Here is a 20,585-nt window from a genome sequence, read left to right as displayed (position 1 = left end):
TTCAAGAGCTTTAATGAGCAGCATCTGGATAGAGATTATTCCAAACAGATTTAAGTATTTCTTCATAAACAATAGATTTCACTATATTGTAAATCTTCCAAAGAAAATTAGGAGCACACCACCATCCAAAATTTTGCTATAGTTCATGCATCATTTTGTTACGAAATATAGTATTTTCTCTCAGAATGCCCTCAGTAAAACTAAACAATACAAGCACATGTTTTTCCAATGTCATGGACTCCATATTGTGTTTTTTCTCAGACTGCCCTCATAAAAACTAAACAATACAAGCACATGTTTTTCTAATATCATGGATTGCAGAAGTATTGCATGCTTAATATCAATCAATTTATGTAATAGATAATTAACTTTATACTTTACAAACATCTGTCCAAATACTAGAGAATTCGTAACATAAAACAACAAACTATGTTCATCGGTGCATAAATCTTAACACACTGTAGAAGTATTAAGGATCATAAAGATTTCAAACGTACGTGGAGGAGCAAAATTAAAATTGTGTATGGGACCATGGGTAAAATGAAAATGTTTCCTTGTCCCCAACAAGGGGCTCCAAATGGCAAATAGGTCTGCTGCCTAGGCCACGATGCAGAAAGCCATCATTCCCTTTATATACATCAATATACACACAGTCAATTAAAAGCAAGCTGATAGAACAGCTCACCATTAGCTCAAAAGTGCTATAAAGTGTACCAACACCCATTGTGTTCTTGAAGAAGAAAAATTCCAAACTCTATACGACTGATTGGCCTCCAGACTCTGTTAAAAACAAAATTAGGTGCATAAGAATAGATGCAATATACCAATTTGAGGTGTTTCCATTAAATGCACAGAATAGATTAATCTAACTAGACATGATGAGGCACAAGCTCTCTAAAGAAAACAATAAATTCCTTATGAAGGAAGAGGTCTTTTATGAAAACGAGATTTTTAGCTAGTGAAAGGGCAATAAGAACATGTACAGAAACACTTCACCTTTTGGAGGAACAATCACTACAGGACAGCTGCAGTGGTGGAAGACATGCTCACTTGCGCTCCCTTGCAGCACACTTTAAAATAAAGAGAATTGAGCACTTAGAAAATCTTTCTAAATAGTCACAACTGAAATTCAGCTATCCTGAGACCCATATTATTTTATCTTCCTTTCTCAAAGAAAAAAATATAAAAATAAAAGGTTGCTACCTCTTGATTATCCCCCGGCCTCTCGTTCCCATTATAACTGCAGCAGGCTTGATCCTTGCAGCTTCATTGCAAATCGCCTTACCTACATCACCTTCCAAAATCCTGGCTTCCGTTTGCACCTTTTTGTTACCAACCAGAATAAAAAATGGTATTAGAACTGAGGACCAGAGGGCCTTGCTGAGTCTTAATAACAGAAATTTTACCAAAGGTGAGTACAAGCCTTACCATAGCCACATCATATGCTTCTATTGCTAACTTTTCCATTAGACTTTGTGTAGCGTTGAACAAGATCTCATCATTTGAATCTGAGCTTTGAAGAAAACCGCATAACAAATAGAAATTGGGTTCTATCAGTGTAAGTTTACTTCTTGTTAGAAAATAGCACAGTTTCTATGCCAATCCAAATACAACCAACATACTGATCACCCAATAAAGAACATGAGCGCAAAACAAATTCTATGTAGAAAAGCTCTCATGCTTGCTCTTATCTTAATTACATTCAAGTGAATTACATAGCATATCAGGTCAGGAGCAGGGAACACACTACCTTCAAATTTGTTCAGTAAAAATGTTGTCAAGTAATCATGATAAGAAAATATCAGATATTAATATTTTTCATGTTTGTAAATTTCACCAACCTAGTAACGTCCTTCAGACAAATGCACAGAAAAGACAGCAAATAAAAGGATTAATGCGTGAAAACAAAATCAGGAATCAAGCAGACATAGAGCTACCTTATATGTTCTGCACAGTTTTTTATGATATTTACTTTTCTTTAATGGTTTCATTGAAATTGAATTTAATGTTCACAAACATCTACAAGAGGATAAGGAAACTGAAGATAAAGCCCAGTACAATAGGTCACAAGAGAGTACCCTGAAATTGCCTCTAAAGAAAATAAGTCAACAAAAAAATGTACCAAAGACTAAGCAACCAAAGCCAATAATAAAACTTGAAACTATTGTGAAAGAAATCTGTACTACAAGTGCTTCTATTAAGGTATATATGTGTCCCACATTGTGTCTTCTTGGTTTTGACACCTTATGGTTCCTGTCACCATTGCCTGAAAGCCTCATTTTGACTAGGTCTCGCATGTTTGATGTTACTATTAGATGCATGCTTCAAGCCACTAAGAGGGTTAAGTGAAAAAGATTATATTTTGAAGTTAGCAAAAGCATCCCTTTGTTTCCCCTTACTCAAGTGACAGCATATAAACATGCAATCTTCTTTGATATATAACACCAAGCAGTAGCACCTATGATCTTGATACTGAGAAAATTTCCAAAGACTTCCCTTAACCCCTAATGAGACAGCAAAATCTTTTGGGGTTTTTAAAAAATAGTGGATCTGAAAATAGATGATCCTGTCTCTATCTCCTGAAGGCAAAGTGGACACATCTGTAGCTCTCTTGGAATGTGGTGATATGTCTCAATGCTCAATTGATGGGAGCCAATCCACATTTGCCCAGTGGGAACTCTCAGTGGATGAGACCAATTATTTTTAAGATAGTTTGGAAGGATAATGTCGCGATCACAAATTTGCAAACGCATAATGATTCAATTTTGACTGCAATTGCCTATGTAGAGAAATCCAAATATGTAGGTATGTTTATTGAAGACATGTCCTTGTTTACTCTAGGCTAGCTATAGTTTTGATGCAAGAGCATCTTAGGGGTCGTGCAATCTTACATCACCTAAAAATATTTTCTTAACATTTGTTTGTCTTTCGTAAGTTTTTCTTATTTTTCTATGCACAGTCCTCTGGCTGTTCCTACAGTCAATCAACATTTGGGCAGTACCACGTTATTGTTGAAGCCTCAAAAATGTAATCAAAAACATCTTCAGGGACCTTGAGCATGTACACATGTACAATTTTCTAGCTGCAGCCCTCTGGATGTTTACGCAAAGCTATGATCAATCAACATTTTGAGCAGTACAGCATATTATTGTTGAAGCCTCCAAAATGTAATCAAAATATTAAAGTGGGTCTTGAACATGTCCACATGTCCAAATTTGTATTTTGTTGCTTATTGTAAGCCATGGCATGTGCTTTTTGTAAAAGGGGCTTCATTTAGATTGTGTGCCAATGTACTTGAATTTTGTGCCAATTATAAGGTCACCTAATGGGATATTGGTCTTAGGGAGCTTCATATTACAATGCTCTGGTTGGCACCACCCTAATAGATCAAGTATCCTTATAAGAGGATAGCAATCACTCAAACAAAGGCATAAACGGGAGGAGATAAGGTAGATTGAAGATCAAACATCAGAAAAGGCAGTGAATCCTGCCATGTACTTGTTTAGATCCAATCAGGTTGTGCATGGATCTGTTGTAAATTCTGTCAAACGAATATATACATAATATGTTATTTTATGCTGTCTCTTTGTTCATTCTTGACTAAAAAATAAACTTTTCTTATGTTCTTTTGCATTGGGGTTTCAATTTCTATATCTCAACTGCACATATAGATTATCTTTCATTAGATTCCCTATCCATGAAAGCATCAAATGGTATCAAAGCCCAAGGTTATCGATGGGTGAGTGGTGACCCCATAGCATAAGTTTTGGTGTGAATGTTGCATTGCAAGTGATCCATATGAGAAATGGATCATAGAAGTGGCAGAAATCAAAGGGGTAGTGTGATAATGAACTGGCTGACATTATAAGAGCCCCACAAAGGCCCAAGGCCCTTAGCCACACAAAGTTTAGGAATAGTCATAGTTAAAGATGTCAGTGAAAATGAAAGACCAAATCATGAACCGTGCACTAAAGATACTTCAAGTTTTGATGCTGAACTAAGTTGAAGATAAGTGTTCTAACTTCTATACCATTGGTACGAGCAAGATTTGAGCCAAGACATGATCTCCCTTGATACTCAGGAAGTTTGAATCCTAAAGATCTGCCGGACTGGATTGATGATCTAGAGGAATACTTTGAATTTGAGTCTATGGAGGACCCTAAGAGATCCAATGCCACCACCAAGTTAGAGAGAAATGTTGCCTCATGGTGCAAGTATGTGCAAAAAGGATTGATTTAAGAAGAATAATTTGCAAATCTCTAAATAGGATCAGATGGTAACAAACTTAAAGCATAAATTCTTGCCTACCAATTACAATTGTTCAAGAAGTTTCATAACTTGTGGCAGAAAGTGTTTGTGAAGAAGTATACTGAGTAGTTTTATCACCTCAGCATATACACAGGTAATGTTCAAGATGATGCAAAAAAGTTATCTATGCATTTGAATGGTTTGTGTCACAACCAGGATACAATATATCTGCTGCCAATTCATTCCATGGAGGATGACTACCAACTCATACTAAGGGCAAAGGAAAAGTTTTCCTGAAAGCAACAAAGACTACAAGGTAAGGATAAAAGCAGAAAAATAAGTGTATGGGTATAGACTGCACTGTTTAGCGATGATGCAGAAGGCTCTGAGGAAGAGCAGTCATCCAAGAAGGAACGCAAATGCAAAGAAGGCCAGGGGCCAAATTTCAGTCATACAAGTTTAGATGTGGAGATGCAGGCCGCAAGGTATTCAAGTGTCCAAATACTGCACGCAAACAAGGACAACTAAGAAAATACTGCGTAATGCACAGGGTAATGAAGAACCAGGAAGTGAAACAAGTGTGACCTTAGAAGGTGGAGAGAATCTGATGTTGCACAAAGTTTTACTCAACCTTGCTAAGGACGACAAAGAACCATGGTTGAGGAAAAGTTATTTAAGTAATAAGTATAAATCTGAAGAAAAGTGCTACAAGATGATCACAGATGACGAAAGAACTAATAATATAATATCCTGAAAAATGGTAGTGAGATTGAGATTGAAATTAGTGCCACATCCCAACCCTTACCACATTTAATGGTTGCAAAGGGTTAGCAATTAATTGACTATGACACAATGTAGTAGGAAGACTCTTTGACTCCCTAGGACATGTTCCAAGGACCAAGGCACATTTCCCATACCAATATGGGGTACAGAGACATCCCTGCTTGCACAAAACATCCCACTCGTGTTCCCTTCAATCTCTACCAAAAGAAAATGAAAAAAACCCTACGTCATACACTGAAAAACTATAAAAATAAATAACCGAAAAAACCCTAAAAAGCATCATGCAAGGTCATTTTTCAGCATTTTAAGCAGAAACAACTTTCATTTACAGTTCGGCTGTTGCACAAGAACAAACACAATTTTGGATTTTTATTCACCAATTTGGATGCCACAGAGGAGCAAACATAAGAGTAGCAATATTCCAATTGATCTTTTTATTTTATTTATCACATTATTTTGGATTTCCTATGCGCAACTAGCAACCAGCGAGCAAAATGTTAAGCTAGATAGGTGCAAGAATTTTGACTCTCCACATGTGTAAACAGTTATTAAACTAAATAATTTTGGTTGAACTTTATAAGGCATTATTTCCAACCCAAACCAATAGTCAAATTTATCAAGCCATTATTGATGCAACTATAAAAGTTTAAATTATAAATTATATATTCAAATTAAAACTAGATGCTTGAAACACATATTAAGTTTTAAAGCCTCATTTAAATAGACAAAAACCATCTCAAAATTAAAACATGACTGTAAATCATTAGAATCAATAAACTTAAAATATCATTTGATTTAAATTTAAAATTAAAATTTACTATCAGACTATCAATGAACATGTTTTAGGGTCAATTAGGGTTGGGTGGAGTTGCCACCATCAGATGTAAACTTTGTCCTAGACATTTCATGGCACTTACTCAAGGTTGACGGCTCATATTCTTCACATATCTGGAAAAGGTGTGGAACCTTGTTTGAATGAGCTAGTACAATATGAAGCTATTAGGGATTAAGAAAGAGTTGATGTGAAAGTGCCTCATTTGAGCTCTCATGCTTCAACAACAAGGGCATCAGAATCAACATAGAGACTCAAAGATGAATCTGACTTCTAGAGATGTGAGTAGCCGATGTAGGCTCTTCTCACAAAAGATCACACATAGGCAACCCAAATCCCATTGGAAAATTGTTTGATGTTCGGGGTTGAGATACGAATGATGTAATGATCACATGCTTCTTTTATGCAAGAGGAATAACATATAATGTCACTCGCTCCCCTTTAAACGAGGAGATGGTCCAAGCTATCAATAATGAACCAATAGCTTATAACTTATAAACCACCAAGGTGTGAAAAGCTTCACACTACTCTAATTGATAATGAAAAAGTTTCACTAGAGCAACAAACTACACCAATGAAAAGAGTGAGGTATGCAAAGGTATGAAGCACTTTGATAGATGTGTAGACAAATGTTTGAAATCGTCCACTTCTTAATATCATGGTAACATACAACAAAAGCCCTTATTTTTTGAAATCCAAAGTTCCTTCAAAACCAGCTATGTGATGCCTTGAGGAGGTGGGGCCATCACATGTAGTCCCAAGTTGTTACAAATTCTGCCCTTGCTTGTAAAGCAGCAAACTTGTTGGCATTCATTGAACAATGCACTCAAAGATATTGACAAGATTCAATGGATTTCAAATCTTATTGAAATGGGTAGAAAAATGCAAATGTTCATATAAATCATTACCGTGCACAAGCCATTTATCATAAATTTGCTAACATGAAACTCCTCACAACTACTGATACATAGTTTGCTTATTATTTTATACTCCTTGAGCATTATTATGTAGTCAAAGCAGCTTTGCGAACAATAGTTAGTGATATATGGACATTGTGAAGAGTCAAGACAATCTAAATTAAATACTGTAATTGATGTGAGAGGTATGCTCCTTGATGACCATTTTTGGGCTGATGTTACAAGTGGTGTTCCCTTTATTCACCCCATAAGTGAGCTGATAAAATTTATAGATTCAAACAAGTCATTTTTAGGAGAAATTTATGAAAATGGATTCTATGCCTGAAAGAATTGAGAAATATTAGGCATTAGAGATCTTTCTCCATATCCTTTGATAGAAGAAAGATACATAGAAGATGGAACAAACTTGATACACCTCTTCATTGTGGTGCTTTTGCCTTGAATCCTAAGTGGTACAATATAGAATTGGCCAAGAACAAGTCTCCATATGAAGACAAAAAGGTAATGAAGGGGTTTGGAGCTGCAGTAAAAAAATATTTAAGGCCGAGGTGAGGATGCTTCAATTATTAGGAATCAATGGAATGAGTTTACAAGAAGACAAGTTGATTGTTCTTTTGTGGAAGCCTTATATGGCATGCATGCAAAGAAAGATCTTATAGAATGGTGGCGGAATCATGGAAGTGAAATGCCTGAATTCAAATCATTTGCAATAAGATTGCTTTAAGTATCCAACTCTTCATCTTGAGAGAGGAATTGGAGTACTTATAGTTTCATTCATTCACTAAAGAAACACCATTAAGGGTCAAAGCGAGCAAAGAAACTTGCCTGCAGTCATAGATCACTTTGCCTTCTCTCTCATGTACATGTTGGGTATAAGGAAGGTCCAACAAAATGGGACCGAATTCCACCTAATAGAGCGGCTACGCCCTTGAAGGATGAAATGGTTGATGGAGACAAGTACTTGGAGAAAAGTATTGATACTAATACCCATCTCCTTTTTTTTTTTCAAAAAGTGAGGTCCATGATGTAAGTCTATGACTGTTTATGTAGATTATATTTTGGTAATTAGCAAAAGAAAAGAACATTCTATAAACCTATAATAGGTTTTGACACAACTACGGAAGGAGAAGTTATGCATCAACCTAATGAAGTATATTTTCATGTAGTTGGTTTACTTGGGATTTCTGATATCTCAAGATGGATTACAAATGGAGCCTAAGAAGCTTGAAGCAATTGTTGAGTAGTCAATATACTAGAGTTCAACAACAATTGAAAATTTCCACAATTTGACAAGTTTCTACAAGAAGTTTAAAATAAAAAACTTTAGAGGCATATGTGAACCTCTTAACACATTATATGTCAAAGGAAAGATTTGAGAGTACAACTACTGCTAATAAGAGTTTTGAACTCTTTAAGAAGTTAATAGAAGAGCTAGTATTGGCACTTCCAAACTTTCAACGAAAAATCAAGTTGATTGTGGCACCAATGATAAAGCTATTGATGTTGTATTCAATCAAAAGAGTAGGACCATTGCTTAGTTTAGTGAAGAGTTGAATGAAACTAAGCAAAAGCCAACAATTTATTGTGAAGAATTATATGCAATTGTTCAAGCTTTGCATAAGTGCAGACATTATCTGTTGCCATAGGAGTTTGTTTTATTATTATACAATGATCATCAAGGGTTGAGATTCACCAATAGCCAAGTGAATCAACGATGCATGAGGTAGGTAGAATATTTGTAGGGTTATTCTTTTGTTTTTTAACATAGTGCTGGTAAAACAAACAAATTTGAAGATGCTTTGAATAGAAAACAAATATTGTTGTCTACTATAACAATGGCATTGATGGGAATGGATAGGATGAAGGATTTATAGGATACAAATCCAAATATTGAAAATGCATGGAGAGCTTTCATGGACTCTTGGATTAGAGGTAGAGGTTGATTAGAGGATTGTTTTGTTTAGGGAGGATATCTATTTAGAAGAAAACAATTCATACAAGCCATGTTTGCACAAGGATGTTGAAAGATGCAAAAAATGTCAAGTTGCAAAGGAGTTGCCCAAAATACAAGATTGTATAAGCCACTAACAATAAAAGGACATTTAGGGAAGAGAATTTCATGGATTGCCATGAACTCAAAAAAATAAAGATGCTATCTTTGTAGCTGTAGAAAGATTTTGAAAAATGGCACAATTCATTCCTTTTCAAAAGTCAAATGATACATCCAAGATGGTAGATTTGTTCTTTAACAAAGTTGTCAAGTTACATGGGCTGTCATAGAGAATCACTTCAAACAAGGATACTAAGTTCCTAAGTAATTTTTGGCATACATTATGAAAGAAAATGGGTACAAAGTTGGATTATACTTTTGCATACCATCCACAATAGATGGGTACACCAAGGTTGTCAACAAGAATCTTGGATCTTGGTAATTTCTTATGAAGTTCTATAGGAGAGAAATCATTGCAGTGGGATTCCATACTAGAGCACACTGAATTTGCAATCAATAACTTAGTGAATAGGTCTACAAGCAGGACACCTTTCCAAATTGCCTATGAGATATCTCCTAAGGTAATTGCAGAGTTGTTGAAGGTTGTAGATGATATATGTATTAGCAGAGAAGCATAAGACTTTGCAAAACTCATGAAGGAAGTGCATGCACAAGTCAAGAAGCAATTGGAGATTTGTAGCAGCAAGTAAAAAACAAGTACAGATGAACATAAAAGAGAGGACACTAAATAAAAAATGAGAGTTACTCATGGAACATTTAAGCAATGAAATATTTCCTGGCTCGGAACTTAAAAAAAAAGACAAAACCCAAGAATTTGGTCCTTGCCAAATTTTGTGTAGTTAGATTGAGTTGCTTGAGTGTTTGGATAACTCACCAATATTCAGTGGTGCTGATTTGTATTCATAGCATGGGATTAACTATGTTTTTGACAGCACACCATTACTACAGGAGCCTGATTAGAAGCAACACATTCCTGCGAAGTAGGGAGAACCTATATTGCATATTTTAGATGCACGTGTAGGCAAGAGAACTGGGATAATATAGTACGAAGAATATCTACTCAAATGTAAAGCTAAGGGACCAGAAGATGATATGGATTTCTGGAGAAGAATTATGTTGACTTGGGTGGTCAAAGCGATCTTCCTCACTTCCTTTATTTTGAGCACTCAACTATAAATTCTGTTATCTGAGGTGTCTAATGCAAGAGCATCTTAGTGATCATGCAATTTTGCATCACCCAAAATAATTCCTTTAATGTGTGTTTGTCTTTTGTAGGTTTTTCCTTCTTGTCACAAATGTTTTGTTTTACTGCAAATCAAATTTTCTAGTTGCAGTCCTTTGGCTCTTCATACAGAGCTATAGTCAATCAACATTGTGAGTGGTATTGCATATTATTGTTAAAGCCTCCAAAATCTAATCAGGATAGCTTAAGAGAGCCTTGAACATCTTAACGTGCCTAATTTTCTAGCCACAGTCCTTTGGCTGTTTACACAAAGCTACAATCAGTCTTCACTCTGAGTGGTACCCCATATTACTATTGAATTCTCAAAAACGTAACCAGAATATTTGGAGACCTTGAACATGTTCATGTCCAAATTTGCATTTTGTTGCTTATTGTAAGCTGTGGTATGTTCCTTATGTTAAAATAAAAGAAAAAAGAAAAGAAATGATTCATTTAGACTGTGCACCAATGTATTTGAAATTTGTCTAATTATAAGGTCACTAAAAGAATACTGGTCCTAGGGAGGTTCCTATTAACATGCTTTGGTCAGAGCCACCCTACCATATCAAGTGTCCCTAATACCTATTAAAGGGTGGCAATCATTTGAAGAAAAGGAGTGAAAAGGGGGAGACACAGAAGATTGAATATCAGACATCAGAAAGGACTGTGAATCTTGGCATGTACTTGTTTTGATCCAATCAAATTGTGCATGGATTTGTTGTTGATTCTGTCATAGGGATATATATATGTAGTCTGTTATTTTGTGCCATCTCGTTGTTCATTCTTCTCTTAGAATTAAGCTTCTGCTGTGTAATCTTGCATTGCATTTTCAATTTCTGTATCTTGGCTTCATATAGATTGCCTTTTATTCAACCCTCTATCCATAATTGCATCAAGCTTTACAATTCCATTGACCTGTTTCTACCCTCTTCCTAGAGTCTAGGCGTAATTGGCTTATTCGATTACTGAATTACTCTTTATACTTGAGGTTTATTGACCTAATACGTGAAACACTGGGAGAAGCTCCCTGATTCTAGCTGATCGTCTTTATCTAGCCAATTCTCCTTAAATAATCGTTTGAATTGAACCTCTTTGAATATACCAAATTGTGTAAGGTTAAGGCCTATGGTTTACCCCATTCTTATTAGGTTCTATTCATTTTAGGTTTAGCTCTAGCTGCTTCTTTGGAGTCCCCTTTTTGCATCCCAATTTGCTACTCTATCCTGCCATTCACTATACTCTTTTGAGTCGGCTTGATCTACTTTGCTCATTCATGGAAATTAATAGACCCTTTTCATCCTTCCTAGTCAAAACCAAACTAGATTGCATCAAAAAAAAACTAAAGTGGCTGCATCGTAAATGAGGCGAATCTGGGAGACAAAATTAAATCCCCTGCAGCCAAAACAAAAGTTTGGGATAAAATCCAGTAGTAATGTTATTCTCAATCAACCAAATTTGCAACTGAGCAGCTTCTTGAAATTAGGGCCTGTAGGCACTCTTCTTGCTTCTACAAGCATTTAAGAAAGCAAAGGCAAACTTTGCATCAATTGTAGGAAGACTCACCTATTTTCTTAATCTCTACTACTGCTTGGGACCATCATGAGAGAAAACAGCTAGTGTTGGAGCATTTTTAACTATTAGTTATGCTTTTTTTAGGCTTAAGTTCATTTAGTGTACCTTTTAGTTGAGCTAGAGTTGAGCCTTTTTTAAATCCTCATGCTTTCACTTTAGTTCTCCTAATTTTAGCTTAGGAAATATTTATGCTTTCTATAAAAGCACATCATTAGCATTGTAATCCATTCTGTAATTTGGCTTTTGAGGAATATAGCATTCCTTTGTGCTGCTTGTTTAAGGAAGGTGTTCTTTGTTTGCTGTTTGATCCTGCAGGTGCTTGTGTTGCAAAATTCAACAGATACATCTAAGAATTGGTGCATATTGTGAGATGCCTATATGCAAGATCAAATCCATACATGGGCAGAAGCAGAATGATAGGAATGACAACATGTAAACACCAGCTCAGAAGTTTATTTTTTATTTTGATTTGTTACGAGGGAAAGTGCCTAAAGACCCTAACGTCAAGAAGCTGTTTGAAGAATAAACGCCAGCCTAAATTACTAAAACTTGGTTGATTGCACTGGTCGAATAGACAGGAAATTTTGATAACTCGGATATTAATAGACTATATGTGATTGGATGAGTCCAAAGTGAAACCCAGATAGTCTCACCTATGTGTACCGTGCCATAGTGTAGAATAGATTACATGTCACTTGGTTGAGGACAATCAAGCCCTCCGCTCTTCTGGTATCCTTACCGAAAGGAGTAAAGATCCTTTGTATTGATCCAGAGCTGACTCGCCCTGTCAAATTGGGCGTTGGATAAAGTATGATCTGCAGAACATATCTCGGTGACTAAAACTAAGGGGATGCAAACTCATAATACCGGGATGCCAAAGATATTCAGTGATGCATTGAAATAATTCAAACCATGCCCTAAACCACAAAAGGGGCCAGCACCTCGTGGTAGAGCATCCCCTATCTGAAACAATTGAGTTAATAGAATCATTCCATTGAAAATTCTGAAACATTTATTTTGCGTGTGAGATTCTTCTAGAATGATAGGGAGAGGAAGCAGGGAACACAATGCAACTTTGGGGAATAAATTAACACTGCATATTGCAGTATCCAAAAAACAGAGAGGAAGAAGTCTATATCTGAAATTACTTTGATTTTTGAAACATACAAACATCTAACAAAAGTAAATTCCACATCTTAAAAAACAACATGAAAATTGCATTAATCCGCATAGATCATAACAGACCTATATAAGTATGTGAAAGAAGAGAAATGGGTACAATAGCAATACTTAACTGGAAACAACATGCACAAGATGGAGTGTATCAGCCATCCTACAGAAGTGCACAACGGCCCAATCAAATGCATGCTTGCTTTTGGGTCCATGATCAACGGCCACCAGAATGTCCCTCCCTCTTCTTCTTTCCCCTGTTTCTCTCTCAAGCTCTGGTTCATGCTTTTTCCCTAATGATGATGGCAGAGTTATGACCTTCCACCTGTGACCCCCAGTCTCCATAATTCCAACACTTTTTAATTGAATTGCAACTCGTACACAATCGAAACTTTCATAAACAGATACAAAAACCAAAATGGTCTTCTGGTGTACTTAAAGAATACTCTTGCTGTAAGTGGCAAAAGTTTTCTAGAACACTGTACCTCTGATCAGATTCTAGATCATTGATGATAACTTCTAGCAACTGTTCCCTACTTTTGACTCTTCAAATAAAGCTTCACAGTGTTCCCACCAGTTAATTTCTATATGTAATTTGCTTTCTTCACATGAGGACCCACCTGATTTCTGTTTTCCAAAATGTGTGGGCTTGTCTACACTAGAAATTTAGGATATCATGGAGTGAACCTACCTGGTTTCTTGTTTCCTGAAAAACCGTGTGCCAATCCACTTTTGAATACAGTAAAATAACCAGCTTTCATGAGCAGTTTGAAGCAAATGAATCCCATAAATCCTTCCTACTGTTAGTCAAAAATCACGTCCGCAGAAAATGACGGCCGCTACACACCTGTCCTGATGGCGGTCTGCAGAATGTCATTATATCGAATCTTTGAACGAGTCTTTACACGTGTTGTTTTGAATTTATTGGCGGCTACTATAGTTTGCGCAAACTGCAAACAAAGATGATAATATCTTTTTATTATAAAATACTGTGTAAGTAAATAAATAAACTTAAAAGCCTTAAAAAAAATAAAAAATCTATCAACTCAAAACGTATTACAAATCATTTTAGATTAGTTAAAAATAAATCTAGATTTTAAACATATTAATATAGCATTTGAAAACCTATATTAATTATGTATATTAAGATTTTTAAAATTATATTAGTTACTTTTATATAATTTAAATATAAATTTATTCTAATTTATTAAATTGTGAAAATATTTAATAAAAAAACTATTTTATTTATATTAAATATTTAATTTTTTTTACATATTTTAGTGATTTAAAAAAAAAACGTAATTTGATTTTATTTCAATTTAAAAAGAGTAGATTTGTGTATTTCTCACATCTTTTTAGTTTTTAGATATTAAAATTTGTGTACTTTAAACTATTTTTGAAAAATATATATTAATAATTGTGATAGTTAAATTTGGATCAAATGTATCAAAATACAAACATTCAATACAAATTAAACTAAATCTTGATAGAACAAAGAAAGCATAAACAATAAAAAGATGTAGCGATAAACTACAACATTATATCTCCTTGATTTTGGGATGTGTCTTTTAATGAAACAATAAAGTGATAACTTTATGTGTTATATGCTCCTCCTTGGAAATTCTCTAATTTGACACTATGTATCTTACTTTCAACTGTGAAAGGTTGTCTTTTCAATAAGGATGTATATATAGATTTGTTGATGTGAGATCATCATATGAATAGGGAACACTAGCAACATATAGAAGGGGATATTTGTGGAGCATTCAATTGTTTTTTTACGAGTATCTAGATTCAAATTGGCATCTATAGGTCCACCTAAACAAGGCACACCGCCATCAAAAGGACCCTCTGCATAGAAGGGCATTAGTGATAGTGTTGGCTAGATGTGAGAGATTTTGATGTATACATGATGTGGCAATGTATCATGCTAGATTTTGATATACACACACACATTCAAAATTGTTTGATAATCTATGGAGGGTTTCAATGCTAGAAAAGATTCACCAAACCAAATTTGTAAGTTCAAGATGCTCTAGTTCTTAAAAAGATGACACCACCCAATTCTATTAATGGTATCCAAATCACAAACCTCATAATTATTCAATTTATTATTTGTAAAACTAACATACTAATGGTAGACTCTTATTGGGAGTCATCCTTGAAGATATTTTCCTTATTTTATGCTTGAAAATAGACTTTACACTAATTTTCTAAAAAAGTGTATATATTTTCATTCAATTAAGACTCCTAAAATTTAAATAGCATGTGTATGTTTAACATGTAATTGTATTACAAGGATGTGTCATAAATATTTAGAAGCGATGGTAATTTTTAGATGTTAGTTAGTTGTGTCATCTTTTTATCATTGGTGTCATGGAAAAAACATTATCAATATTAATATTATCATTTTTTTAATCCAAGACATCACAGTTTAGTTTTGAAAGTAAATCATATGGCATATGTGATCATATGTGATCCTAATGAGACAATTTTCTTTTTAATTCCTAAAATGTCCTCAGTTGAATATGATGATTTAAAAGATATTTCAATCTCCGAAGAGCTTACCACTCAATTATAGAGGAAGAACCCATGTTACTGCAAATAAGTATTTAATATTTATTGCATTAATATGTTGAAGTAAATATTGTTGTTTCATATTGTGTTGCTTGAATGTATGTTATGCTAGTTATTGTCATGTTTGCATTTCAAAATATTATAAGGAAAACACAAAAAAAAAAAACAAGTGTTAAAATTTTACTTGTTTTGTTTGTTGTTTATTCTTTAAGAAAAAACCAATTAGGAAATTCTTAGTTAGTTGTGATTTATCTAAATAACCAACATTAGAATTTTTATAGAGGTTTCTTTTTTAGCATTTTTATTTCATAGTTAGTCTATAGGAAGAAATAATGGATAAAAAGTAATAATAGATCACTTTAGAGGAAGAGTCTAAAGAAGAAAAGACCTGAATCCTTTAAAATCCATATTCACCAAAAAGGACTACAATACAAATACTTACCCAAGTCTAAGATCTTCATACTCCATGGAATATATATCATCAAGAAGTCCTTCTCCTCTACCTAATCCTTTATGTCACACTCGGGTTCATTGACTCTTTTATCTCAAATTAAAAAAAAATTCAACTATCCAGGATGGAGTTATCTACACAAATGAATAAGATTAACTCTAGAATGCTAGTCTGGTTGGATTCCATTAGAGAAAAGGTTAAAGAGAATATGATCCTACCATTGATAACTTTAAAGTGATGGTGTGCTTATTCTAAGAAGCTAGACTAAACTATACAGAGCTAAATTGATCTCCATGATTACCATAAATTCTCAAGGATTCATAGAGATATATATTGAATTATGCAATAAGAAAGAAAGATACATGTTCTAGTATCTTAAATTGTAACACCTTACAATTTCAAACTCCTTTTTGGACCCTTGCCTTAGTATGTTTCTAAGCCTATTTTTGCACTTGATTTTGCAAAACTATTGTCATATGCTAATACAATGATCAAATCATGTGTTGAGAGCCTATGTACATTAAATCTATTGTTGTTCTATCACTTGTTGGGTGGACTAGGGCATTAGGAACCATAGTCCTAGTGGACTATGGTGCTAGGTATCATAGTCCCCTGAGACTAGGTCCAAATTTGAATATGTCAATGTGCCAACTCTTGCAGTTGATTTGTGATCTTGATATTTGAATATGATCATTGGAGATCAACCCAATTTATGAAATACCTTGGGAACCCTATTAAAGAGCTAATATTTCCTTATTCATTTTGACCCATCCACATTCAAGAACTTCCTATAGAAAGCATTATGAGAGAATTTCTTCAAATTTGAGCATTATGGAGAAACAAATTACAACAATCTTCATGCAAGTTAGATTTTATGATTGATCTTGTCTTTTCATGTTATGTTATTGCATCAACGCTTGAGGGTCCTATCCAAATAGAATTGCATCATCATCGACAACATCAAGCTTGAGTTACAAATATTGTGAATTCAATGTTTCCTTAAGGTGGTGCAGTCACGGTTAAGAGGGGCCTCAAGGAGATCAATCTGGACCATGTAGTAGGAGTAAAAACACAATGGATACAATAAAAGATGATGGAGGCAATGCAAAACAGATTGAATTATATCATGAAAACCAATTACAATCTGTCGGCAACCTGTGGGCTACAAAATTAGGCTCACTAGCCTGAATACATACATGCTCAATTACAGAATCTGTCAACTCTGGACCTCTTAATCTCAAGATAGATCTTTTATATTCTAAAAACTGAATTATACAAGCTTAATTACATGGATTTATATGATCTAGAGGGATCCGCGTCAGCCCAAGAGGAACCAAATGTTGATGAATAAAATGAAATCTGTAAAACCACCAAGTCGGCCTCCGCCAAAGAAAACCCTCCAAAAAATCCAAAGGATGAAGTGCGGACCAAATGGAAGGTCGTCCACATGGAAAGGAACATTGGAAACAATGAACTGAAGCTCTACAAGCTACAGAAAGGATCCATAAGATTCACCAATAGTAGAATAGGTCCAAGGATATTCTGGTGTTCTAAGCCAGAAAATTGTCTCAGAATTCGAAATCAATAACTTTGCGGAAAAATATCCAAACGTCTGTTGAACACAATGTACCACCGAGAGGGGGGTGAATCAGTGGTTCCTAAAATCTTTTCTTCTTTAAACCAAGCTTTGAGTATCGGTTAACAACCTAAAGACTAAGCAATCAAATCGATAAGATATGAGAGGATATCAAAAGAGGTAAACACACAAATGCATAACTCACAACACCAGATGTACAAGGAAAACCTAATATGGGAAAAAAACCTCGGTGAGAAATGTTGTTGGAGTCTACTACTCCAATCCAGGCTCACAATGAAACAATGGATTACAATGATTTAGGGAGCCAACCCAAGGAGCACCAACCCCTACTCCAAGCACCAACTCAATGTAATATAATGAAATACAATTTAAATGCAATGGTAACACCTAGTTGCAAATGAGTTCTACAAAACCTTATCAATGGATGTCTATCGTTTATCAACTTCCTCTGTTTCACCAGTCCTTCTTTTGTCGGTTATCAGATTGCTCTCTTTGATCTCTTATCGTTTGCTCTTTACCTCTCTTCTCTTTCTCAGTACCTCTCCCTACACAGTATCACACTTGGATGTCTTCCTAACCTTTCAATACCTACCAGTATGCTTGAATATTAAGACTATAATAGTCCACCCATAACTCTGTCTCTACCGGTTAGAACCTCTCATCGGTTTAGCCTGCTAACACACACTCTAACTCTCTATGAAATAACTCTTAGGCAGATAGTCTTTCTTCTTTCACAAGCTCTCTTTTCTCTCACAACTCACATCTAGAATCCCCCCATCTTAGTCTCAATTTCACATATTTTAGTGTGAGGGTTCCTGCCAAAAGCAACATTCAAGCGGTGGCATGTTAGGGTTTTCCTTCACCAAGCCAATCCGTATTAGATTTGATCTGATTTTATTTTTTGGAATGGTGATCTGCATCACATCAAACAACACCGTCATCTCTTTGCCTTTCAATGTGCGTTTTCTATTTTTGGTTGTCTGCAACATGTTTTTCGGTGTTGCTCTATCAATCGCCTTTAATGGATCAGTTCTTTCCTTCAGCCAATGAGTATAAGGATCCAATCATCCTGCAAGGTTAGTTCAATCACCTTGCCACCTTGTCACCCTCGAGCTGCAACATTCTGCCATCATCCCATGATATGTGGGTTCTTCATTAATTCCAACCTACTTGTTAATGTTTACGTCGATGAGCACTTCACTGACCTCTGTGTGCTTGCCACTTGGTTTCCACTTGTCATCCTTGTCGACATCCACCTATGCTCAAACTTCATAGTCGGTTTAACATCCTTCATTGATCAAGACATACTACTGGTTCAACTTCACCTTACCGGTATAACCTATCCTCATCGGTGGACCTTCATACTAGCTAATCTCTTCTTTACCGATGGATCAACTCGACCTTCCATCAAACATGTTGGTCCATCCGCTAATTCCATTTACCAATTGTATTATTCTTCTCTTTATCTATCGGCGGTACTGCTTTACCGGTAGATGCTTCACTTCATGTGTATGGGTAACATACCTTTACTGTCTACTTACAGACTCCATCCTTCATACCAGTTGACATCATTACTTACTTCACCCTACCGGTCACCACTACCTAATCACCAATTACCATTCCATGTCAGTTGACATCAATGACAACATAATGCTAACAATCTCCCCCTTTGGCATTGATGTCAACGCACTATGTTCCTTCATCTGGCCCATTTGACCATTCTCCCCCTTCTACAACAATGGCAAAGGGTCAGGGCATCTTGCCATCTAATTCATTCTCCACTGGTTATACAGTGTATTCTCCCCTTTTAGCCCCAGTCCACTCAACTAGCAACATATAAGAATCAAATATGATTGTACTATGAGTGTTGCCAAGTGGGAAAGTAGATACCCGTAATCATGAAATTCTCTTGGGTATTCCTACAATAATTTCCTTCTTTTGCAGTTTGTGCATCTAGTACACCCAAAAGTTCAAGCATATTGGATATGCATCATAAACACTTGATCTCCCCCTATGTCCAGCATATGGTCCAAGAGATAGGGGATTTTACAATGAACTCCTCCTAAACCATAGATCTCCTTCCAAACTTAAGTGCATGAGGTAAGTGACACAACTCCCAACTTGTGTCTTAAGTACTCAAAAGTTCTTATCGGTAATGGTTTGGTGAAAATGTTTGCCACTTGTTCTCCTGTAGGGACATATTCCATCATGACTTCTAGTCCTTCAACTTTCTCTCTAAGAAAATGATATTTGATGGCTATATGCTTTTTCCTTGAATGCATCACCGGGTGATTTGATATGTTGATGGAACTTGAATTATCACACTGGATGAAAATAGGATCAGAGATATCCACCTGTATATCTTTGAGGGTCTTCTTCATCCAAAGAAACTGAGAGAAACATGTGGCAACAACAATGTATTATGCTTTAGCAGTGGACAGGGAGACAAAATCATGCTTCTTGCTATGCCATGAGACCAACCGATCACCTAGGAAGAATACACCACCAATTGTGCTTTTCTGGTCATCAATGCAACCTGCCCAATGAGCATCAGTATATGATTCCCAGATTAATTCCCCTTTTTAGGGTAGCATAATCCATAATTGAGTGTCCCTTGCAGGTAGCTAAAAATTATGTTGACTGCATTCATATGTGACTGCTTAGGTGTCACTTTAAATCTAGCCACCATACACACTGCCTGCACTACATCTGGTCTAGAAGCAATAAGATATAATAAACTGCCTATCATGGATCTATACAATATCTAATCCACTACCAGTGATTCATCATTCTTTCTCAATTTGCTTCTGGTCACCATGGGGGTACTCACCGACTTGTAGTCCTCTATTTGAATCTTCTTTAACATGTACTTTGCATACTTGGTTTGTGAGATGAAGATTCCCTTATCTAGCTATGATATCTGCAAACCAAGAAATTATGTCAATTCTCCAAGCATTGACATCTCAAACTCTGACTGTATCTAATCAGAAAAATCTTTGCAAAGAGTGTCCTTGTTGCCTCCAAAAATGATGTCATATGCATACACAACCACAATGATCATGTGATTTCCATCTGTCTTGATGTATAGATTGTTGCCAGCACTCCCCTTTTTGAATCCTTGCTCCTTTAGGTACTTATCTAGCCTTGAATACCATGCTCTAGGAGCTTGCTCTTAACCATACAGGGCTTTTTTCAACTGGCACAC

The 20,585-nt window shown here is 35.5% G+C and overlaps 1 protein-coding gene across 2 annotated transcripts; it reads right to left on the bottom strand.

Moving 5' to 3' along the window:
• Positions 1-326: 326 nt before the first annotated feature.
• LOC131032944 (universal stress protein PHOS32) lies at positions 327-13,511 on the bottom strand. 2 transcript variants are annotated; one of them, XM_057964048.2, is made up of 5 exons: positions 12,881-13,511; positions 1,429-1,550; positions 1,204-1,322; positions 997-1,070; positions 327-780 (listed from the first exon to the last, which is right to left on the bottom strand). In XM_057964048.2, exons 1-5 carry the CDS (start codon positions 13,098-13,100, stop codon positions 755-757), a joined length of 561 nt encoding a protein of 186 aa, XP_057820031.2. In that variant the 5' UTR covers positions 13,101-13,511; the 3' UTR covers positions 327-754. The 2 variants fall into 2 exon arrangements, with proteins under 2 accessions (XP_057820031.2, XP_057820032.2); XM_057964049.2 differs by having other exon boundaries at positions 1,429-1,508.
• Between the last annotated feature and the right edge of the window lie 7,074 nt (positions 13,512-20,585).

Source organism: Cryptomeria japonica, chromosome 4 (genome assembly GCF_030272615.1).
Source record: "Cryptomeria japonica chromosome 4, Sugi_1.0, whole genome shotgun sequence".
In the NCBI taxonomy this organism is placed as follows: Eukaryota; Viridiplantae; Streptophyta; class Pinopsida; order Cupressales; family Cupressaceae; genus Cryptomeria; species Cryptomeria japonica.
Note: the sequence above shows the minus strand (reverse complement) of the source record. Positions and strands in the feature narration are given on the sequence as shown.

What these genes read in the sequence shown, in the direction of transcription:
- LOC131032944 (XM_057964048.2), bottom strand. Translation starts at nt 13,100, where the DNA reads ATGGAGACTGGGGGTCACAGGTGGAAGGTCATAACTCTGCCATCATCA. An exon ending in TCTTGTGCATGTTGTTTCCA is followed by an intron (nt 1,551 to 12,880) that starts GTTAAGTATTGC and finishes TTACACTGATAG; the next exon opens with AACCCAATTTCTATTTGTTA. An exon ending in GGCCGGGGGATAATCAAGAG is followed by an intron (nt 1,071 to 1,203) that starts GTAGCAACCTTT and finishes TTTATTTTAAAG; the next exon opens with TGTGCTGCAAGGGAGCGCAA.